This window comes from Dunckerocampus dactyliophorus, chromosome 15 (genome assembly GCF_027744805.1).
Source record: "Dunckerocampus dactyliophorus isolate RoL2022-P2 chromosome 15, RoL_Ddac_1.1, whole genome shotgun sequence".
Taxonomy (NCBI): domain Eukaryota; kingdom Metazoa; phylum Chordata; class Actinopteri; order Syngnathiformes; family Syngnathidae; genus Dunckerocampus; species Dunckerocampus dactyliophorus.
The window spans coordinates 18,710,111-18,734,873 of NC_072833.1; the positions used below are offsets into that span (position 1 = coordinate 18,710,111).

A 24,763-nucleotide genomic window follows, 5' to 3' on the forward strand; every position below is an offset into this window, starting at 1 on the left:
TATCATTCGTGTTTTTATTCACCTGCCTCCCCTGACCGCACATCGCTGAATGTAGCTTTAAGACCCACTGCAAAAATGTCAGTCACAGATCGTCTTTATGACAGGAGCTCCATGCTGTTTTTAGGAATCCACTGCAAAAACACAAGTCAAGAGCGCTGTGCTGGTTTTTAGGACCTACTGCAAAAATCCTTGTCAAAGATTTCTAATATGACAGGATCACGTTGCTGTTTTTAGGAACCTACTAGAGCGATGCCTGTGAAAGAGCCTCTTTATGACAGGAGTGGTCTGCTGTTTTTAAGGACTTACTGCAAAAACATGAGTCAAAGATCCCCTATATGACAGGAGCACTGCTGTTTTTGAGAATCTATTTAGGAATCCACTGCAATGGCTCTGTACTGTACAGTATATGACAATGCTCATTTTGTTCAACAAGATGCTCGGTTGTCCAGGTGAGCATCCCGCAACAGTGTAAACCAATGTCCTCTGCATGCGTGTGTCCTTGTTGGAGGGAAAGCAAGTAGGTAAGTGACAATGATAAGGGAAAAGACAGCATAATTGATAATTGCAACATCATATAAATAATATGGCCGTGTTTTATTCCCTTGGCTTGCCTCTGGAAAAGCTCGTCGCAAGCTGGGATCCATTAAGAATGAGGGAGACATTTTTCCACCAGGGCTTGCATGTCGAGACACGACTCTTTGGTCTCCGTCTGTCTCATGTCTCAGCGTTAGGCGTCAAGCATCATCAGCGTGTGTCGTCGCCGTGTCTCATTTTGCCCTTTTTTTTGTGGAAAGAATGCAGACAGCAAATTAAGGGACAGTATAGAAACATTCCCTGAGGAAAACGTGACAATTTCCAGGGATGGGACTTGCTGGCTCTGATTGTTTGTCCTACAGAGTCAGTGTCAGGGCAGGTGGACGTGGCTTTGCTTTGGATTTACAGCACAGGGGAGTGGACTCTTAAGGTCTCGCTTAGGAAGAAAGATGATGAGGGAAAATCAAGTGGGAGAGGAATGGAAGAATGAGAGGGGGAAAAAAGGCTGGAGAGGTCACGAAAGAATGCGACTCTTTCTGGAGTTTTTTAGGCTGCGTTCATCCTTGTCATGTTCCGTTCCGTTAGAAGGAACTCGTTTGCGCTACTGATATGGTTCGTTTGGTGAACCTCATTATCCGGCTGCGTTCCCAACAACCGGATTGCCCAACAACCGAGCCGAGACTGGAGACTGGAGCGATGGGTCCGCTTGCTAGTGAACTCTGGTGTGGTTCGGTTTACAGGTGCTCAAATGTGAACGCTGCATGGTCCAAAGACATGGACCAGTGTTAAAATGACAGCAAAAAGCATACATGAATGACCAAATTATTACAAATTTGAATCAAATTAATAACAGTTTTCAAGTTAATTAATCATGATTAATCACCATTTCTAATTATGTGTGAAATATGGCCATTTTTGCTGTATTTTATCAACAGAAGGATAAATGACAGGACAGGATTATATATATTTATATGTATTAACAGCTCTAAATGAACTGAAAATTTAAATAAACCAAAAGATAGCACACATGTCTGAAAATCTGTTTGCCTAACGCTAGTCTCTTCAATAGTAGCAGAACATTTGAATCACACTTTAACTGCGTTATTCTGAGCCATGAAGGGCTGCGTTCAAAGACACCACTTATGTTGAATTCACATGTTTTGAGCGTAGATGTATTTTCTGGGATTTCCGAGCATAGTTACATGCAACCGATTATACTTCCGCAGTAAGAGTTACGTTAGTGAGAGATAAGAATATCCACTTACTGTTTTTGTTTGTCTTTCTGTTTTTTAGACCACACATACGCGCATAATAAAGACATTGTTGTGATTTTCAGAGTGTCAGCGAATGCACTTCGCTGTCGTCTAGTGACAATGAGGAAGTGTTGTCGGATGAGCAGACTAGAGACGTGTTTGTTGGTGATGGAATTGCACTGCTGTTGATGTGTTCAGGTCAGAATAAAGTTATTAAAGAGCGGCAGACTCCGTGTGACACTGTGGGGACGCTTTTGTGGCTCTGTCTGCCGTCATAACGGAGAGATGTGGTTTGACACGACTCACATGCATTAATGACGCTCAAAATTTTAATGGAATTTATTAAATAAATTAGTTACAGCCGTTAATGTGCTATTTTTTTTACAGCCCAACAAATGTGTAACAGAAAACACTTTGGAAGTGCTATCTTGGTCTTTAAAAAGTATATTTTAGAAGCTTTTGGTGCAATTATAAGATGGTAAATGTAGCATAATATAAAAATAATCCACGTATTCAACAAAGCAGATTTGGATTTATGTCATGTAATAGGTCACAAAAGCTCTTTAAAAGTATATTTTGAAAGCTTTTGATGAAATCTAACCTGGTAAATATTGCAGAATATAAAGATAACTTGTGTATTCAATGCACCAAAGCAGAAGTGTGAATGCAGCCTAAAAGTGACTTCAATTTGGGTCAAAACGGACATCGGAATTATTTCCTGGCATGCTTTGCCAGCCGGTGGAGGGCGAATAAATTTAACTTGCAGGTGGGCAATTTAAATTTCCCCGCTTCCTTCACTGAACACTTCCAAGCTCAACCGGAAAGCCGTCTGGGCATCATCACACCAAAGTGTTTATGGACTTGCTGCGTGTCGTTCCATGTTTGTCAATGAGAGCAATCAGTGCACCCGAGTGTGAACGCATGAACACGTGTGCAGCGTTTAATCTCCTCTATAGCTCTCAACCGCTGCAAATGATAAAAAGATTCTCATTCCACAGTTTCTCCCATTCCTCCCATGCTTTCTATCAGAAGTGTGTGTTTGTTATGCAGGGGGGAGCATCCCTGTTGGCAGAATCTGCTGCCAAAATATGCAGTATTACTTTTAAAACAGTCAGAGTTTAAAAGAGACCCCCTTGGTCATAGTACTTGAGCGTGCACAGCGTCATCCATCACCTAAACCCTGGAAAATAATGTCTTAGCCTGGCTTCTTAAAAATCCCATTTGCGCATTTATTCTCTCTCGTGTCATGGGGGCATCATTTGCTCAAGTGAATAAATTGCAGCTTTTTGATGAATTGCTTCAAGAAAGTGGGGAGTGACGCTGAGCAAAGAACAAAGCAGCTGGCAAATGTGTTGCTTCAACCAAAAAGAAACAGAGCATCCCTTTGCAATAAATGAAAGCAAGGTGCGAGTCTTTGATGCAGCTCCCATGGGTGAGCCCCCGGCTGTGATAAAATGATAAGACAAGTCTCTGCTTCCTGTCTCGGCAGCTGCCACTTCCCGCCATCTTGGCCTTAATCATTTCCTCCCACTCTCAGTGCGTCTGCACAGCCCCACCGTCTCGTCTTCCTCCTATCAGGGATGCTGCACGTCACCGCGATAAGACCATTAACTCCTCATAAATCTGTGAATGGGTTAAAGTCAGGCTGTGTTTTGGGTCCAGGAAGAGACCCATTTTTTTTGCTGACTGAGAATGATCTAATTGTTACTTAACAGTGTCCTCTCACTCCCCCCCCCCACGTGTCCTCCTTTCTCAATGAGGATGCCGAATATTTTCCAGAAATTTGGGCCTACTTTCCAACCTCTAAACGTCTAGAAAAAAGGACTCGGAGGTCTCCTTCGTCAAACACTTTCCATCATTTCAGACATTTCACTGAAAACCATGACTTAGCCTAAGTTGACCCCATCCTTACCTTTACAGTGAAGGTTTCTTCTTCTGGAAAATTGGTGTTCTAATAGCAATATGTCCTTCGAGCATGTGTATGAGCACCAAACATGAGAAAAATCGATCATCTACCACACTTTTGTGAGAAGAGGCCCCTAGCTAGATGAGTCCACCACGTGTATACGCCCACCACCATCAAAACACGAGCATAGCTACATACTGTAGGTTAAAATAAAGCCTGGAGTTCAGCCAGCTATCCGTCAGTCAAATACACACGTGGGAGTTGCATGAAACTACATAGAAAACTGTTGAGTTGTAAAAAGTATTTAAAATTAGAAAATATAATAAATGAATCAAATGATTTTGTGCGTTCTAAAGGTCTCCTATGCCACTGTCCGTCAGTCAACTACAGACGTGGGAGCTGTAAGTTGGATCATTTTGTTTTTATTCAACGATAATGCTAACCTAGCGGGATGTTGCAGTTAAAATGTGACTAATGTTAGCACTGGAGCTCACATAGCTATGCTAGTGTCGCTGATGTTCGTGTCCTCGTGTGCCACTTCTTGTTACGTTACTGTTTGTGCTATACAGCACCTGTTACTTTTGACAAGTGCTGAGTTACAGTAGATAAGGTGCACAATAGCACCACTTAGAGACACACACTGGCGTGTGGACAAACATAAGCATGAAAGCTACACAAAACAGCCTTTTCCCTGACGGGCTTACTAAAAGCACTTTTGAACTGTCTAAATTCCAACATTAAGGCTAGATTTTCAACAACACACTATTGTGGGATTTCTGAGACTTACAGTATTTAAAATTGGTGAAAAATACTCTTCTTATAGGACGTTTAGGATAAATGTATTCTTCTACCGTACATCAGGCAGTATTGCTATCTACAGGGTTTGAGTTCCCCAAAGAGCAGGTATCTGAGGAGACATGTTGACCGTGAGGTAGGCCTCAGATGTGCAGACAGTGAGGTCAGTGGGTTCAAGGGTCACAACAGCCTTAGTCCGGGAAATGGATCAGGCTATATATCAATGTCGGAGTACCGCAACGTGCTACTGCAAACGCTTAGAGATGACCAACAATAAATGTGTCGCAGCGTGGCTGGTTTGTGTAAATCCTTCAGCGTTGCATTTGAGCTGCAGGGCGGATGATGGATGAGTTGTTCTTGCTCATCTTCATGGCACAACCCAGTGGTTTGATGAGCTTTCACGGGCGAGATGGGAGCAGCAGCGGTTTTGCAGTTTGTTGTGGTCTTGCTCGAGCACCCGTTTGGATTGGGAGGAGCTTAAGAGCTTCAGATACCTTAAAAAGTCATCTATCGTAAACATCCAACAAGACGCCACTGTGCTTCATTAATCATTATCCTGCTGCTGTGGGTGCGTAGCATGCTCTAATTAAGCTCAATGCACAACTGCTGTAACTGGATCTAAAGCAATTAGTCCCCTGCCAGATACAAATATCACAAATCTCTTCATTGCACATTTTATATGCATCTGTTAGTCATTTTTTTCTGTTCCAAAAAAGCACATTTCAGACATGGTGTCATACTCACACACCCTGTTCTACGCATATCACACTTACCCAAACTGTTCCACCCAGTCCACCCCCCCGACACACACACACACACACACACACACACACACGCTGCTTAAAATAGAGCTCAGCAATCGATGGGTACCGCTGATGACAGCCTCGTTCCAACACGCCGTGCATGCGAGTAGCTGATAAATAAAGGCGAGCGGAGGGAAGCCAGTGAAAGTGTCGAGGAGTGAGACGACAGCGAGTGCTGGGGCGGGCTTTGAAGATGCATACTTTGTTGGCAGGGTCGAAGGTCACAAAGGTGCCAGGGTGCTCAGGAACTAGCTGTCAGCAGCTGCGGCGGCATGTGCTGTCACATTCAATCATGGATGAACTAAAACACGCTTAACATACATGTAGCACATGATCGGATTTTTCACCACTTTCCAACCTAAACGCTAGGCATTACAGTTGCATTTTAACAGCAACGTCATGCTAGGTTTGCCTGTTTGTTGCAGAGAAACAAAGTGATCAAGCTTAGAATCCCATGTCTGTACCTGACTAATGGATAGTTTAAGATGTGTAGCAAAGCCTACTCAGACCACCGAAAGCGAGCGTTCGATGATAGGTTTTTCTCCAGTTTTTTTCACAAAACATTGTTTCACACTGTTAGATCATCATCAAAATGTCAAATTGGCATAATAGCGGACATTTAACAATTTTAAACCACACATTTTTTGAATGTCTCATGCTTATTTAAACATTTTTTAATTATTCGTGATAAACCATCCAATGGATGGATGGACACCGGCACCCTTAGACTCTTGTATTGGCACACTAAATACAAAAGTTTTTTTAATGCAGACGTATAAGTAAACCACATGTTGAGGTTAGGGACGCTCCGATAGATTGGCCACCGATCAGTATCGGCCGATTTCCGTAAAAAAATCATGTGACAGGCATATGCCGATAAATGCCTTTCAACGCCGATCACCTGTGGCTAGCACTATTGCAGTCTGCAGCGACCCTTTCGTACAGTTTAGTGTTTTGCCCTAACTAACGTCTTGGGCAGCATCATCCTCCCACTTTCCCTCAAAACAAAAGCAATCATGTCTGCTGTGTGGAACCTGTCTGCTTACACATGCCGTGAAAACTATCTTGCGGGGGTAAAAAGCTTTTATAGGGCATTTGAAGGACAACACTTAACGGAGTATGGTGAGATTTGGAGGCTCACAGCAGCGACAGCTAAGCCACGTGGCTAACACTCACCAGGATGTGTGTGACAGTCAGACAGCTAAGCTAATAACCCCAGAAATAATTGAATTCATCAGACGAGAGCGGCTTTTCTCGGTGGAAGTTTCACAAGTTGTCTTCAAAAAGTAAGTAAAATATGTTTTTGTCTAAATTAGGGTGGCTTGTCAGTTAAATTGCTGCTTGTATGTCCAGCCATACAGCCATACAGTTTGCTTGTGTTCTCTCCATCTTGTGTACTTTTCCCACTGATCAGATGTGATTTATACCTCTGCTTGTCATGACTTTACCCTCAATGTCCAAGTGTAATCACTTTGAGATGTGTTGGCAACACTTTTGCTCCGCTAGACCTGATATCCATCTCTAAGAAGCCATTTCCAGAGAACACCACAGATTGCAGATATCATTAATGTGAATTCAGGCTGATTCAACAGTAAATTTAGATGATTCCCAGCAAGATATAAACGGCTTTTCTTGCGTAGCATTTTAAAATACTTCCCCAAACACGTGTAAAATAGCTCTTTCCTTTCAAACTGATTAGATTTATTCTACAAACGGAGGCAGCGTCCAGAACAAACAGGAGAAACAGAAAGCTGAAACGATGCCGTTAAAATGGCTGACGTCTTTCCGGTTCCAGGCCTTGTTAGAGACAAATGATGGGAGCAGTGGACTTTACTTCCACAGCTAACGTGCATTTACACACAGGTAATGTCCAAAGCATATCAAAGAATAGAACTCTATTGTCACTCTTACAGGAACAATGAAACTGAATTTGGCATCTCTTCATAGTTAGGGGGATGCATTTCACAGCTGTTTTTGAGCTTTTATTTTTGTGCTGCTCGTTAGCACCTAGAAGACACTTCAGCACATTTTCAGATCCAAAAACATGCTCAGCATTACCTCGTGAGTTACAAAAAGCCAGCACTGCACTGGATATTGATTGATACTGAGTTTAAAGAACGTAAACGCATGAGATCAGTCAGCAACTTTTTCTCTCCGCTCCAGCCAAGATGACCTCTCCCCTTGGCATTCCACTGTGGAATAATCCAGACTTTTCCCACTCTCTTTTCTCTTGACGACTCAAACTGTCAGGCTTGCTTAAACAGCCGTGCACCCACTGCAGCATGCATGCGAATCATTTGACGCTCGTCTTCCTTCTGGGGTTTCGTGGACTCCTGTGAATGTGTTGCTCAAAAGCCCCCCCATCGGTGTGGAGCTTGTTGTTGTTGTTCTTCTTACCAACCAAGCCAAGAGCAAGATAACCTGTCAAAATAAGCTCACTCACTTCCGAGTGAAACGATATGACCTTTCCGAGTGGATGTATTGGAACTGAATTTTTTTCCCCCCCAGTCTGGAATGTGTGCTTTTGTTCCTTTTTTGTTTTTTTTTTAAGTAGTGAGATATTTCTCAGTGTTAATTATGTTGCTAAAATAAAATCATCTGTTGAATTAGAGGCATTTCACATTTCATTGTATTTTAATCAAACAACAATATTTGATGCATTAAGCAAGGTTCCTCAATTTAAATTTTGTGGTCGAAAACTAGTGTTGGTCAAATTGCTTTAAAAAAGTAATTTGTTACCTTTCCAAAAGAGTAAAACAGGACAGGAATGCCAACATACTGTAGACGCTAGTGTAGGAAAGGGCAGAGCCGTCTGTGCTTCCTCAGAAGGCTGGCGTCCTTCAACGTATGCAAGAAGCTGCTACAGATCTTCTACCAGAATGTGGTAGCTAGTGCCCTCCTGTTTCCAGTAGTGTGCTGGGGGAGCAGCCTCAAGAAGAAGCTCTGTCATTGGCCCTGAGCTGGACAGCCTGACTTTTGTGGCAGAGCAAAGGACACTGAGGAGGCTCCTTTCCATCATGGACAACCAGCATCATCCAAAGCACAGCATCACCTCCCAACAAAAGAGCAGTTTCAGTGGCAGATTACTATCACTGCCCTGATCAACCGAAAGACTGATCAGATCATTCCTCCCCCACACCATGCGACTTTTCAACACAGCAGAGGGGGAGCGATTAAAACATATACATTACCTTATCATGAATAACTTATTATCTATTATTATTATTATTTAATACGTATTATTGCACTACAAATTGGAAGTGAACCGTTCCATATTATTCATTTATGTATTTATTCTTATTCTATTTTCTTATTTTCTTTTATCTTGCCTGTCTTGCCTTGATTGTTTATTATGACTTTATTAGGATTTTTGGAAAGCTGCTTGAAAGGTGAATTTCCCCTGGAGATATCTATCTGTGTAATTAGTTACCAGTTAGTTACCAGGGAATATAATTACTTTTTTGAAAAACCTTCAAATATCTAGCGCGTGCTGTTGCGAGCTTACCATACCAGTTCATCACGGAACGACCCGCTTGTGTTTTGTGTTGATGTTCTGATGTCTGTGAATTGCACCTTTCGTGAGTGATTGGTGGAGAATGAGGAAGTGTGGAGAGGATGGAGAGACGGTGTGCAAGCTGAAGATGTGTGATGTTGGAACTGAGCACTTCCGTTGACGTGTTCAGGTCAAAAAACAGCGTCCACTACTCCACACCTTTTGGTGAAGCGTCTTCAACAAACGAGTCCAGTTGCGTCGAGACAAGGAATATGGCTTTGAGCTGCACTTTGAGCAGACAATATCCACAAGGCTTTAACTCGTAAATTCAAGTTGATGATAATTCTTGTTCGAAAAACCGTAATAGACTGAGGGAGCGACGTTGGAACCGCTGTGTAGCGAGGCACAACTATACCCATGCTCTCCTCCATGGTGCATGTCTTCATTTGGCGTCCATCAATGCTGCCATGCATATGTAAATCTGCGATGAGCAGCTGGTCCACCTTGGCAGCATAGTCACAAGGTATGGAAAGTCTGCCAAGTGGAAAAAAAAAAAAAATTTTGAAGTCATGCAAGCATATGTTGACGAAGAGAAGTCATCTTTTATTTGGTTTGTGAGTGTATCCAATTAAGGTTATTTGTCTATTGCTAATCCCTGCAGGTCTGTAGTTTTGCTATCAGTGCTACACATACCATCGTCTCAAACGCTCCCATTGCTTGTTATCTCGCACTTGGACCCCCGCCATCATGGCCGAGAAGGATTAGACCCATGCATCATTTCAAGAATAGCATCGGAAGCCTTGTTATTTAGCTGTTACGGTGTGGCGTGTGTTTGTTTGGACCCCAGATGCAGAGGCGAGGAGAGGCGCAGGTTTTTGCCAGAGTCTTTAATGGACGAAACTTGAACAAAAAGCGATGGTGAAAAACGTACCATGAGAAACAAAGACACAATTTACCCTGGCTGAGGCAGGTAGCTGCTGGAGGCAAAAAGTAATCGGCGAGAACAAAGCTCGGGCGTTTGGTGTAGCAGCAGGTTCAATAATCCGACGCCTCACAGCTGGCAGCACAGGGCCTAAGTAGGTCGGTGTCAATTGGAGTCAGGTGCGTCCAGCAGCTCCGCCTCCCGCTGGGAGTGTGGGGTCTGAAGAGAGAGGGAAAACAAGGAGAAGGCAGGAACCAAGCGAGGACATGGAATGTAACAGTATCCCCCCCTACCAATGGGCGCCGCCTGGCGGCCTACCTGGCTTCTCCGGGAAACGGCTGTAAAAGTCTGCCAAGAGAGTGGGGTCTAAGATAAGGGCGCGAGCGATCCAGGAGCGGTCCTCGGGACCATACCCCTCCCAGTCTACCAGGTACTGAAAACCCCTGCCCCTTCTTCTCACGTCTAAAATGGCCTTGACCGTGAATGCTGGGTGACCATCGACAAGCCTGGGAGGAGGGGGAGGCACCTCGGGAGGGCTCAGGTCGCTGGAAGTGACCGGTTTGAGGAGGGAGACGTGGAACGCCGGGTGGATCCTGAGGGAGTCCGGGAGGCGAAGCACAACGGAGGAGGGATTGATGATACGTTCGATGGTGTATGGGCCAATGTACCTGGGCTGTAACTTCTTAGAATCCGTGTGGAGAGGAAGGTCTCGGGAGGACAGCCAGACCCTTTGTCCAGGTTTATAATCCGGAGCGACTGTGCGATGCCGGTTGGCCAGGCGTTGATTCCGTTCCGACGTTCGTGCCAACGCTGCCCTGGTGTTGCGCCATGCCTGGCGAGCACGCCGTAGGTGGGACGACACAGAGGGAACTGCAGAAACCGACTCCAACGAGGGGAAGGCCGGAGGCTGATATCCATAGGCCCCATGGAATGGGGAGAGGCCGGTGGCAGAACAAACCAGGGTGTTACGGGCGTACTCTATCCAGGGTAGGTGGAGGGCCCAGGAGGCGGGTTGTTGATGGCACACACATCGGATGGCGGCCTCCAAGTCCTGATTGGCCCGCTCCGTCTGGCCATTAGTCTGAGGATGGTAACCAGACGACAAGCTGGGCGACGCTCCTAGCGCCTTGCAGAAAGCCTTCCACACCGCAGATGAGAATTGTGGCCCCCGGTCCGAGACCACATCGAGGGGAATGCCATGGAGCCGGAACACATGGCGCACCAGCAGGTTAGCCGTCTCGAGGGCAGAGGGGAGTTTGGGAAGGGCGACGAAGTGGGCCAGTTTGGAGAATCGGTCCACCATCGTCAGGATGACTGTGTTGCCGCAGGACGGTGGGAGGCCTGTCACGAAGTCCAGAGCCACGTGAGACCATGGACGGGAGGGCATGGGCAGCGGGCGAAGGAGTCCCGCCGGAGCCTGATGAGACGGCTTGTTCCGGGCACAGATGGGGCAGGCTGCCACAAATGCTTTTGTGTCCGCGCGAAGGGAAGGCCACCAGAACCGCTGCGAGAGAAGGAACATGGTGCGGGACACTCCTGGGTGGCACACCAACTTAGACTCATGTGCCCAGCGCAGTACCTCTGAGCGCAGTCCCGGGACTACAAACAGGCGCCCGGCAGGGCAGTTCTCAGGGTGGGGGTCGTCCTTGCAGGCCTCTTCAACCCGCCTCTCAACATCCCATTGCAGGGCCCCGAGGATGCGGGACTGGGGCAAAATAGATTCCTGGCGAGCCTCTTCGGAGGGAGGGGAGTGCAGTCTGGAAAGGGCGTCTGGTTTGCCGTTCTGGGAGCCTGGGCGGAACGTCAGTGTGAAATTGAACCTATTGAGGAAAAGGGCCCAGCGTGCCTGTCTGGGGTTCAGTCTTTGAGCGGATCGAAGGTAAGCAAGGTTTTTATGGTCCGTATGCACGATGAAGGGGACCTCTGAACCCTCCAGCCAGTGCCTCCACTCCTGCAGCGCCAGGACGACAGCCAATAGTTCCCTGTTGCCAATATCATAGTTCCGCTCAGCGGGGGTCAGGCGGCGTGAGAAGAAAGCGCAGGGGTGCAGCTTGTGGTCGGAGGTGGAGCGCTGGGAGAGAACTGCTCCCACACCGGTGTTGGAAGCATCCACCTCGACAAAGAATTGAGAGGCGGGGTCAGGGTGAATGAGCACGGGAGCAGAAGTAAACAGTGTCTTAAGCTTTTCAAAAGCAGAATTGGCGTCTGGGGTCCAGTGAAAAGGTACTTTAGTGGATGTGAGCTTAGTCAGAGGTTCTGCAACTCGACTGAAATTTCTAATAAACCGACGGTAGAAATTAGCGAAGCCCAGGAACCTCTGAAGGTGCTTCCTTGTTGTAGGAGCGGGCCACTCGACCACAGCCTGAATCTTGGCAGGGTCGGCTCGGAGCTGCCCCTTCTCCACAATGAACCCCAGGAAGGAAACAGAGGAAGCGTGAAAGGTGCATTTTTCGGCCTTGACAAACAGCCGGTTTATAAGAAGTCTCTGGAGGACTAGCCGGACCTGTTGGATGTGTTCCTCTAGGGTGGCGGAAAAAATTAAAATGTCGTCTAAATAAACGAAAACAAAGCGGCCGAGCATATCGCGAAGGATGTCGTTGATAAGATTTTGGAATACAGCTGGGGCATTAGTGAGGCCGAAAGGCATGACGAGGTATTCGAAGTGACCGAGAGGGGTATTAAAAGCGGTTTTCCATTCGTCCCCCTCCCGGATCCGAACTAGATGGTAGGCGTTCTGCAGGTCGAGTTTGGTAAAAAATTTTGCACAGTGGAGGGAGTCAAAGGCAGAGTCTAGTAAAGGGAGAGGATATTTGTTTTTAACTGTGATGTCATTAAGTGCGCGGTAGTCAATGCACGGGCGGAGGGAGTTGTCTTTCTTTTCCACAAAAAAAAAACCCTGCTGCTAAAGGTGAGGAGGATGGGCGTATGAGGCCAGAGGCGAGCGAGGTCGAAATGTACTCTTCCAGAGCCACCCTCTCTGGTCGGGAAATATAAAGGCGTGACGCCGGCAGTGCTGCGCCAGGCAGCAGGTCAATGGGGCAGTCATACGGGCGATGGGGGGGGAGTGAGCGAGCGCGATCTTTGCTAAACACCTCCCGGAGGTCGTGATAGGCAGTAGGAATTACGGATAGGTCGATAGCTTCGGGGGTGGAGGAATGGGTGGCGGCGAGGCGCGGGCGAGCAGCCTTAAGACAATGAATATGGCAAAATGCGCTCCAGTTGAGGATAGCGGGTTTAGCCCAATCGATGTGAGGGTTATGCTTGAGAAGCCAGGTTAGACCTAACACGACAGGGGCTGAGCGAGATGGAATAACAAAGAACCTAGCGGATTCGAGGTGATTGCCGGATAAGCGTAGCGAGAGAAAATCAGTCTGACGGGTGACGTCAGCCAGAGGACGCCCATCGAGAGAGCGAACTACTTTAGTAGTGTGCAACGGAGTTACAGGAATAGAAAAGCGTTTAATCAAGGCTTCATCAATGAAGCAGTCGTCCGCCCCAGAGTCAATAAACGCCATGATGTCTATGTCCTTGTCGGACCAGGAGAGCGTACCTGGGAGTTGTAGGCGGCTGGCCGACAGCGTCGATGTGGCGAGTCTGGGAGCAGGGGCCGGCGCCGAGGAGTTCCTACGCGGCGGGCTGGCTGCTGGAGAGCGATGGCGGTCCGGGCGAACCGGACAGCGGGCGATGGGGTGATCAGCTTGGCCGCAGTAGATGCAGAGGTGCAGCTGGTGGCGTCGACTCCTCTCTGCCGGCGTGAGGCGGCTGCCTCCAAGTTGCATGGGCTCGTCGCCCGGGAGAGCACCGTGTGACTTGGTGTAGGAGTGGCGCACCCCGTCATCGTTTGTGGCGTGAGGAAATGTTGAGGGCGCCCGTCGATGGCCTTTATCCTCCTCTCGGGCGGCGAGGCGCTTATCCATCCCGACAGCCAGGGAAATGAGGTCGTCCAGGTCCGAAGGGGATTCTACAGAGATCATGTGATCCTTGATGGCGTCTGATAGTCCGGAAAAAAATGCATCCAGAAGTGCCGCGGGGTTCCAGTCACTTTGGGCTGCAAGCGCACGGAACTCTATGGCGTAGTCCGATACGCTGCGCCGTCCTTGGCGGAGACGAAGGAGTGCACGTGAAGCCTCGCGGCCTGGCGGCGTCCTTTGAAAGATTTGTTCCAGAGTTCGGGAGAAGACTGCATAGGAGGAGCAGACGGGGGATTGGCGCCCCCATTCGGCAGTGGCCCAGGCCGCCGCTCGTCCAGACAGGTGAGAGGTGACAAACGCCACCCGGGCCCTTTCAGAGCGGAAGGCCCCTGCTTGTAACTCGAAATGGAGTTCACACTGAGTTAAAAAAGAGCGTACGTCACCGGTGTCCCCAGAAAAGCGCTCAGGCCTTGAGAGCAAGGAGCAAATGGAGGGCGAGCCGGCGTCAGGGGCCGCGGGAAGGTCGGGGAGCGAAGGGGTCGCGTCGGTTGCAGGAAGGGGTGTGGAGGCGGCGCTGAGCTGAACGGCCGACAGGAGGGCGCTGATCTGGGTCTCGAGGGTTTTCAACCGAGAGTCCTGTCGCTCGGCCATGTTGGTCACACAGGCGCCCAGTGCACCAACCTGCTCTTCCTGCTGACCCATGCGATGCGCAAGGTTGTGGAGTGCTCGCTTGAGGGGGTCGGACTCCGCGGGGTCCATAATCCTTTGGTCGGATTATTCTGTTACGGTGTGGCGTGTGTTTGTTTGGACCCCAGATGCAGAGGCGAGGAGAGGCGCAGGTTTTTGCCAGAGTCTTTAATGGACGAAACTTGAACAAAAAGCGATGGTGAAAAACGTACCATGAGAAACAAAGACACAATTTACCCTGGCTGAGGCAGGTAGCTGCTGGAGGCAAAAAGTAATCGGCGAGAACAAAGCTCGGGCGTTTGGTGTAGCAGCAGGTTCAATAATCCGACGCCTCACAGCTGGCAGCACAGGGCCTAAGTAGGTCGGTGTCAATTGGAGTCAGGTGCGTCCAGCAGCTCCGCCTCCCGCTGGGAGTGTGGGGTCTGAAGAGAGAGGGAAAACAAGGAGAAGGCAGGAACCAAGCGAGGACATGGAATGTAACATTAGCAAGGGAAACACACAAAAAATGCCACAATTTTTTGCACGATCCTGTGTGATAGTGCAAAGTGATAGTGTTCCTGTCTTCTTTTCATCGCTATTCTCTTTTGGCACACGTAAAATAACAGTGCTCCTTTTTGTCGTTAATTTGTGATAAAACAAAAGCAAAATGTTTTGTTTGTCATTCTTTTCTATTAACGAGGGCAAGGCTTCTTGAGACGTCATCTGTACTTCTGTGAAGAAGGTGTCGGACGTTTCGCTCCTCATCCGAAGAGCTTCGTCAGCGAATGTTCTTTTCTATTGCATAAAAATATAAGGTCACCACCACCAGCTAGCCTATGTTACCAATAGTAGTTTAAAAGAACAGATTTAACAAATAAATGTCTATATTTGTCACAATTTGAAGTTAAACTCATGCCAAACTAAGAGGATTGGCATTCACCGCTGTCTGGAACCTTACTGTCAGCTGTACATTCAATGATAGCTAAACTTTGCCAAATCGCTGTTACCTGATAACAAACACATCTCATGCATGTGTGTGTGTGTGTGTCCTTTGTTTGCTTTAATTTACCGCTTTAAAAATGAAACGCTAGCCTCCGTTAAGTGTGTTGACTTATTTTCTTGATATTTAACCAACATTAACATCTTTGTGGACCATCTCGTCAAGTCTTGGTCCACCACGTTCTTCGTACTACTAAAAAGAGCCCGCTTAAGTCGATGTCGACATGGTTGACCACTTGTGTCAACATAAAATTTGAGAAAAATAGGTCAGTTTATGTCTCAACATATTGTTAACTTGTTAACAGCAACACGACTACTGTCTAGTTACACAGCATTAAAACGTACACAGTGACTTCCGGTTTAGTGCAATGTAAGCTTCAAAATAAAAGCATGACAGTATTAACATGGAGAACCCTTTTAACTTGATGTTTATAGACTGTTAGCCACCGGAAGACGGCTTTATTGTCGAGGCATACAATGAAATTACTGCAGAAGCTCTATTAAATAAGAGTCCAGATGCTCAATATTGCCTTTCTTGACATCAGCTGATACTGATATAAGCAAGCTTCTCTCAAGCTATTGACAGGTCACATCTCGTGTCATAAACACATTATGCTTCTTTTACTGTGATGCCACTGGATGCATGTCACAAATAAATAGTCTGTGCAAAATAAAACTGTTCTGCAATATTAAAGAAAAGGTGCCATATTTATCATAAACATTTTGTCTCAACAAAATAGTCATTAAAAAAATCTGGACCGACAGTCAACTAAAGTAACATGTTCTCCAACTATCAACATGTAAGACAGATTAGTCAGATTATCACTTCCCAAGTAAGAATCCAATTAAATAATGCCGACAACGATGCAATTTGGAAACTGCACATGCGTATGTGGCACAAACATCCATATAATAAAGTAAAATTTGACCTTTACTTTGATAGCTTGCATCTTCTAGTGCACAGGTGTCAAACACAAGGCCCGGGGGCCAGATGTGGCCCGCCACATCATTTTATGCGGCCCGCGAAACCCTTGGAATAATGCATGTGAATAATGCATTTCACCTCTGCCCTTCTAAATGTATTTGATGTGTCATTTTGACAGAAAAATTATACTGCATGCATGTCAGTATTATCTAATCATGCAGCAAGATATTCCAAGCATTTTTCAAAAACAAATACTTGAATGTGTGCTTGTCACCATGACATTCTCACTTCACTTTTCATTTCGAAGCAAGTTATCCATCAATTTGTTTGTAAAAATATAATAATCTAATGCATGGGCAATTGTGTAATAATATTATGAGGTTATATTCATATTAAGATTCATATATACTGATAGTTACGAGTGGCCTCTGAGGGCAGCCGTAACTGCGATGTGGCCCTCAATGAAAATGAGTTTGACACCCCTGTTCTAGCGACTCTTCCTGAGTTGTGATATGCGATATCTTCAGAGCATTTTACAGTCTTTATAAATTGCATATTTTCAATCCGAAGACGAAATTTGGAAACGATTCCAGACCGCGGACGTGTGGATGATTGTCCGCAGAAAAAAATGACACCGTTGTGAAACGATAACTCATTTTTGTGCCAATATCGTCATATATCCCCCATTCTTATGTCTCTGGCCAAAGTCACAAGTAAATGTGCAAGCAGTGGCTCGTTTGCTCTCCCATTTTGTTGACAACCGCCTATGTCAACGTCAGTCAGCCAGTCCAAGGGGGCATCGACATAAACGCGTTACACTGTAGCAGGAAAATATAGGGGAAGTCACTCAAAAATTACAAGCATGCAACTGAATTGTAGTTAACATAAAAATAGCAGGACTGAATTAGTTTTTTAGTAATAAAAATGAAATTGTGTGCATCCAGAAGACCATAAACATATTAAGTAACAGCAGCTGCGGTACCAAGCAGCGTGAAGCCTCCCTCTCTCCACATATTCCACCCTCGCTCGCTGCCTTGCTTCGTGGCCTCTGTAATTACGCTCCTCCTGCCAGAGGCGCTTGATGTTTGGCCAATTAGACAATAAAGACCAGAGCTTTTCTTTCCTTCACCCCGTCACACCCTTTTGTCCTCCGTTCTCATGATCTCTTTGGACCCAGAAGACAGAGAAATCATTCTCCTTTCATCCCTCCATTCAATGACCTTTCTGGCAGCTATCATGACAATCTTCTCTTTTAATGATCTGATTTCTTTTCCATTGTCTTCCTTTAAACTAACAGATAAGTAAACAATGAGCTTTTTTGACCCCCCCCCCTGAAAATAAATATATGTTTCCCCAAGCTGTCTAATTGTATGTAGTGGATAGTAAACGCCAGCTAAAATTACTTTGGGAACTGTATCTGGGGCGGACACGGCGCTCGCTCGGTCTGCCCACTGTTTTTTGGTGGTTTTATACCACTGGCTAGCAGCTGGCTTGTCTGTAGGAGAAATCATTACAGTTTTAGGCCATTCTGTCATTTTCTCTCGCTCCTGCTGAGGTAGGCTTTTGTCAAAGCATAGAATTGAGGGCTGTGGTCATGTGTGACGTTCTTCAATATTCACTTTAGCCGCTGAAGCAATGTGCTGTGTGACCATAAGCAGTCATGACTGTTGAGCTGTGTGAGAAATTTCAATCCCATTTATGTGGCTTCGTAACAGCGCAGCCATGTGGTTTATTTGTCAGAAAAACAACAGCGCAGGGAACACAGTAGGAGTGCATATTCGGACAAATTGTCAACCTTTTGTGTGCGGGGGTTCAAAAGTAGAAGAGTTAAATACTTTCCGATTTTTACAGTTTGTGAATAGAACATCCCATTGAGTCAGCTAATGAGCTTTTATTTCCTCCTCTGTATAGCAAATCCTTCGTCATTCTCGTGCAAATGCCAGCAAGGTCATATTCCTGATCACCGACGGCTACTCAAACGGCGGAGATCCTCGCCCGGTTGCAGCCGCTCTGAGGGAGCGCGGTGTGGAGATCTTTACGTTGGGCATCTGGCAGGGGAACATCCGAGAGCTGCATGACATGGCCTCCCACCCCAAGGACCAGCACTGCTACCTGGTGCACAACTTTGCTGAGTTTGAAGCACTGGCTCGCCGAGCATTGCATGAAGGTAAGATGATTTGTCAAGCTTTAAGCATGATGATTTTGGAGGAGTGTCCAAAACCATTTTCCATCTTTTTATGGAAGGATTCTGAGGATGATCTAACCATCAAGTAAAAAAAACAAAACACATCTGTTAATCCAATTGACAGACTTTAGGACATATCGGATTGCACCCGTTTTTCCATATACTTCTTTAAGTATATAAGACAACTTCATGCATCCCGCTTTGGAAGCTTTGGTGCCACATCTTCATCACATTTAATGAGAATACAGTATATGGAGACTACGACAAGGTGAGCTTCAGCTGTTAGGTTGTGCCAGCAGCCATTAAAGCCACAGTGACGCCTCCTCTCCCATCCCACATGCAGACGCACACAATTAAGTGGGACTTCCCATGATTTTGTCCAAATATCACCATTAAATTAGAGCAGGGGCAAGCTGTAAATCATGCACACATTCTTGCAGGATGTCTGAAAGCCTGGGGGGAAGCTGCAGCAAAGATCAGAGGCAGGCTCGGATAAGGCCGTGAGAACGACAGTAGTATCAGTGTAACCCGCCTGGTTCGATACAGGGGCCGCAAAACGACAGATGAGCGGGCTAGCCAGCCCGCACTGTCAACTTGATGTCTAGTGTAACTCTTAAGGTGTCAGCGAGTGAGGTTTACCAACATACTCTTGCGCAGCTGCACCAGCTGGCATCTGTTACATCAGCTCAGTCTCTTCTCTCTTTGTTGGCCTGGAAAAGCAAGCACTTCTCTTACGTTTGATGCATAAATTCCATCCACTCTTGTGTCCTCAGATCTCCCCACTGGCAGGTACATCCAGGAGGACCTGTCACGCTGCTCCTCCTTGTGTGAAGCCGGCCGGGAATGCTGCGACGTGATGGCCAGCTGCAAGTGCGGAACACACACGGGACAATACGACTGCATTTGTGAGAAGGGATACTATGGAAAGGGTCTACAGCATGAGTGCACAGGTAGGACACATGGGTGAACACTATGTTATTTAAAGGTGCTTTATTAAAGTGTTTTTCAACAATTTTAAATAAATCTGAGAGGTCAAAATAGTGGAGTGGAAGTGTGTTGTCCATAGTCTAGCTTTGATACTGGAATTTAAAAGTGCTTTTAGTAAGCACTAATGGGAACATGCCATTTCGTGTGTCTGCAGCTTTAATGCTAATGAGGTATGTTTGTCTACGCCAGAGTGTGCGTCTCGAAGAAGCTATAACTCTGTTCTTATCCCACATAATAGATGCCATATATCACATACAACAAAGTCAGGAGTGGAGTAGGACACAAACGTTAGCAACATTGGCATAGCTATTTGAGCTACAGTGCTAACATTACAGTCACATTTTAACATCATGCAAGGTTAGTCTATTTGCTCAAGAAAAACAAAATGATCAAACGTATAGCTCACACAGCAGCTAACTGGCAGATAGCTGAGATACACTCCTGATCAAAATCTTAAGACCAGTTGAGAAATTGCTAGAATTTGCATTTTGCACATTTGGATCTTAATGAGGTTTTAAGTAGAGCTACAATATGCAAAAACAAGAAGGGGGAGTGAGACAAAAAGCATTTTGAAAAAGTAATTTATTGAAAACAACAATTAAACTGAAATAGGCTGTTTATCAGCTGATGAAAAGTTTAAGACCACAGGCTATAAAATCCAAAATCTGCTCAAAATGTTCATTTTCTGTCAGGCATTCACACTGTCATGCCCTCCTGATGGCTAAAGCTAAGAAGCTTTCTCTTTTTGAACGTGGTCGGATTGTCGAGCTGCATAAGCAAGGCCTCTCGCAGCGTGCCATTGCTGCTGAGGTTGGGTGCAGTAAATCAGTCATTCTACATTTTTTGAAAGATCCTCAGCATTATGGAACAAAAAAGTCAAGTGGTAGACCCAAAAAAATCACACCTGCGCTGAGCCGGAGGATCCGATTGGCTGTCCATCAAGACACAGGGTGGTCTTCCACCCACGTTAAGGCCCTTACTGGTGCCGACTGCAGCGCAATAACCATCAGATGGCTTCTGCGGGAAAAGGGTTAAAAAACAAATTCAAAGACCTCGTCTCCTTCAACGCCACAAAACTGCCCGTTTAGACTTTTCCAGGGAGCATCAAACATGGGACATTGAAAGGTGGAAACAAGTTTTATTCTCTGATGAGAAAAAAATGTAACCTCGACGGTCCAGATGGCTTCCAACGTTACTGGCATGACAAGGAGATCCCACCATGTCCATCATGATCTGGGGTGCTTTTTCATTCAGTGGAACACTGGAGCTTCAGGTGGTGCAGGGTCGTCAAACGGCGGACTTAAACTTCTGATCAGCTGATAAACAGCCTATTTCAGTTTGTTTGTTTTCAATAAATTACTTTTTCAAAATGCTTTTTGTCTCACTCCCCCTTCTTCTTTTTGCAGATTGTAGCTCTACTTAAAACCTCATTAAGATCCAAATGTGCAAAATGCAAATTCTAGCAATTTTTCAACTGGTCTTAAGATTTTGATCAGGAGTGTAGTTGAGTCTTATTTGAAGATGTGTAGCGAAGCCTACCTAAAAACAAGTGAGGGAGATGATAGATTTTTCTCACATTTGGTGCTCATAAACAGGCAAAAAAAGGCAAATCATTTTTTATTTATTCATTATACTGTCTATTCTTACTTTTTAAATATCTTTTACGTTGTAATATTTCAGTGAAATCCAATTCTGGTAATTTTCTGTGTAGTTTCATGCAACTACCGCGTCTGGAGTGGGCCGACGGATATTTGACAGAGCTCCAGGCTTCATTTTAAGATATGCAGTGAAGCCTGCTTTTCTGCAAAGCGGATGGCGTATACAGTCATCCCTCACTACATTGCGGTTTTTCAAACATCAATTAATGTTTTGTGGTTGACTGAGGCCTATTATTAGTCAAAAAGCAGGCATATTTAAGCCAAATTATGCATATTCAAATGCACTAAAATACAAATAGTCATTAAGACCACAAGTTGTGAACAGAGTATTGTACACTGGTCACTAGGTGTCAGTAACTGTTCTGAGACCACCACCAAAGCACCAGACTTGAACAACCGGCTTTTATTGCAGGTTTAAATGATCTCACAACAGGCACAATAATAATAATCATAATAATAACACAAGTTACTTGCAGCCATAGCCCACAACAAGCTAAAACTCAACTCTAATGATGTTAAAACATATTTAGAAGATTGTAAACAAGTTTTCAACGCGACATCGACAGGCAGATTGGTGCGGCGTCGGTGAAAGCTAAAGCGGTCGATCTCCGTTCCTACCCTCACATATGGTCATGAGCTTTTGCTATTGACCGAAAGGACAAGATTGCGGGTACGAGCAGCCGAAATGAGTTTTTTCCGTAGGGTGGCTGGGCTCTCCCTTAGGGATAAGGTGAGAACCGCTGCTCCTCCACATTGAGAGGAGCCAGATGAGGTGGCTCGGGCATCTGGTCAGGATGCCTCCCGGTCGTGTGTGGACCGGTAGGAGGCCTCAGGGAAGAACCAAGACACGTTGGAGAGACTATGTCTCTCAACTGGCCTGGGAACGCCTCAGGATCTGCCTGGAGGAGCTGGAAGAGGTAGCCGGGCTTCCGTGCTTAGGCTGCTGCTCCATTACCCGACCTTGGATTAGTGGAAGAGGATAGATGGATGGTAAACAGGATTTCTATGCCATTATCTTTGAAAATATTCAATTTATAAAGAAGGAATCCTATTTCACGGACATTTACTTATCACAGTTGCGTCTGGAACTAATAAGACATGATAAACAAGGGATTATTGTACACAAGGCAGGTTCATCTAGTTAGAGGGGCGTCCATGAGGAAGGTTTTTTCTTCATGACATCATATAAAGCTTCAACTTCAAGGCCGACATCTTCTTACAAAAGTGGAGCAAACGGGGAGATGATGTCTCTCGCGTTTGGCGCTCATAAACAAGCTCAAGGGACACATATTATTGTTAGAACACCATTGGAACGTTTTCCCCACACACACATATACTTAAACATGTTCAGAACTTGTCCAAAGTCCAAGAGCATCGTTTGTAAATCATAATGTGAAAAACCTCCTAACAATAATTTATTTTTCTTGTCATCTTTTCACTAAATGAGGTAGTGTAAATCTGTTTGATTGAAATGATCTCATCAGAGCGACTGCAGAACTTGTGGGGGATCCGATTAGGACTAAAACCATGTCTGTAACGGAGCCAGTGAGATGAAGGGAGACATCATCTTTAATGTTAGTGTATGTCTCTCCGGGGAGAGCAGGAGCCATCCCACTTGTCCCTGTCAGAAATGATACAGTCACTGAACTTTACAGCAATGTAGTCACTTCGGCTTGATTGTGTTGCTTCAAATCCACCCAATAGCGCAGGGAATCGAGTGTCAAAGAGTTGTCATGACACATCATCTCATCTCCCTCTATTTACATCTCACTGTTACGTCTTACATGATGGAATTTTAACACGTCATGCAGGTGGTCTCAGCCTTATCATGGTAAAGTTGCATCACGTTCACTGCATTTGTATGAAGCAAACTGGATGTGTGTGTGTATGTGTGTGCTTTCAGCCCAATGACTAACAGATGCACTGGCTCTACAGTGAGTGATTGAGTAACTGCTTCGTTTGGAGCGCTCACTTGATACGGAGACAACATAGGCGGGGGGGCCGTAGGCTGGTGTGGGGGGATGGTATAACGAGGGAGCTTTTTAAACGCAACACTCCTGGATAACTTGTATCCCTAGTGCCTGTTTAGGTGCGGAAGACGCGTCATCTCCCTCACTTGTTTGCTCCGCTTTCGAGAGAAAATGCACTCACGGCTTTTCATTACATCATGAAGGAAAAACCTCCTTCCTCATGACCCGTGTAGACGCCCACCACTTTTTAACCGCTTTGTAAATACTCCAAAAAAAAACTGAAAGAAAGGTTTCGCTACACACCTTAAAATACAGCCTGGAGCCTTGCCGATTCTCAGTCAGTTAGCAACCGTTATGGGAGTTGCATGAAGCTACACAGAAAATTACTTTGAATTTTGGACCAGAGCTCTTACATTGTGAAAGGCATTTAAATCTAAGAACCAAAAATATAGGAAATGAATAACATTTTTATAATATTTTATGTATTTATTTTATTTTATTTTTTGTTTCAAAGGTTCTTTATTATGCAAAACGTATATTTTTGATGATGTTCTAACAGTAATGTGTGAGCACCAAACTTGAGAAAGCTACTATCTCCCTCACTTGTTTGTTTGCTTTTGCTTTTGAAGTTATGGAGAGGTTTTGCTACTAGGGCTGGCTTCGACCAAAGGTTGTCATAGTCAAATCTGATTTGTTAGATTTTGTTCATAGTCGAGTAATAGTCAAATATATATAAATATCTTACCGCTAATGGCGATCCCTACAAATAAATAGATCTCATTTGTGGATTTTTGTACCTCAAAGAAAAAGGCTAAAAAAAAGTTAACATGGTAGGTGTAAAACTGTTAAAAATACTAAAAATATGAGTCTTTTAAGAGAAAAGAGAAGGCAAATATAACATCCAATGTTTCTTGTTAAATAAAGCTCCGGGCAAGACTTTCCTACATGTTTTTCACGTTAGACGGTTTTGTGCAGTCACGTCTCCAAAACCGGTAAGATGTGTGGTAAAGGCCAGTACGTCACACGGCACAAAATTCTAGTCTCCATTTCTGTATTCTGTTGCTTTAACCTCAACAGACCTGGCTGAAGCGGAGTTGTTGCGTGGATTCTGGGTACTCTGTGTGCTCCACTGGTCAGCTTTTGACAGGCTTAGCAAAGACTGCTGCCAGAAACAAGCCTCCCTCTGCTCTGCTGTGTGTGTGCATGTGTTTGTGTGTGTGTGTGTGTCTTCAGGTGGGTTATGCTGTCTGGACTCCAGAGTTTTGCGCTTTTTTTCTGGCTGCTGCCTTCTAAAAACATACAAGAGCATCAGTCCTGTCGGCGGATTGTTATTATTATTGACTAGGCAATCCTGTTGGAAAAGCGATCCAAATCCCCACTGTGTACAGCAGTATTGTTTATGGATCCGTCCCAGCCAAGAGAAACAACCTCTTCCCCAAACACGAGCGGAATTCCAGTAGATAATGAGGAATGATGAACCCCATTCTGACACCGGACTCTTGACAAACAGGACATTGTTGTCGCTCCTTAAATATCTGTATCATGGTGCAAGAAAGCCCATGTTTTTTTTTTTAACCTTATCTGTAGCCTGAGGGAATGACTGCAGGTCTGGCTTGTGTTCATGTGGTGTCAGCATGCACTGTGTATTGTTAGATGTAAACAATTAACCATCAAACAAGTATGCAGTCATGACTGCAAATCACACTTGTGTCACCCACTATGGAGTTTGGTCCAAATGATTTGAAAGACATTCTAG

The 24,763-nt window shown here is 45.3% G+C and overlaps 1 protein-coding gene across 9 annotated transcripts in view; it reads left to right on the top strand.

Moving 5' to 3' along the window:
* The window catches only part of svep1 (sushi, von Willebrand factor type A, EGF and pentraxin domain containing 1), an 86,752-nt gene that overhangs the window by 3,147 nt on the left and 58,842 nt on the right, over positions 1-24,763 (top strand). For 8 of the 9 annotated variants that reach the window (XR_008573840.1, XR_008573839.1, XR_008573841.1 and 5 more), the window contains exons 2-3: positions 18,119-18,374; positions 19,166-19,342. Coding sequence is in view for 4 of the 9 variants with exons in the window: in XM_054800598.1 (XP_054656573.1) it covers positions 18,119-18,374; positions 19,166-19,342 (433 nt within the window). In the remaining 5 variants the exon portion in view is untranslated. Of the gene's footprint in view, positions 1-12,724; positions 13,960-18,118; positions 18,375-19,165; positions 19,343-24,763 lie in introns of those variants that run through there. The other variant, XM_054800601.1, reaches the window with a different exon arrangement.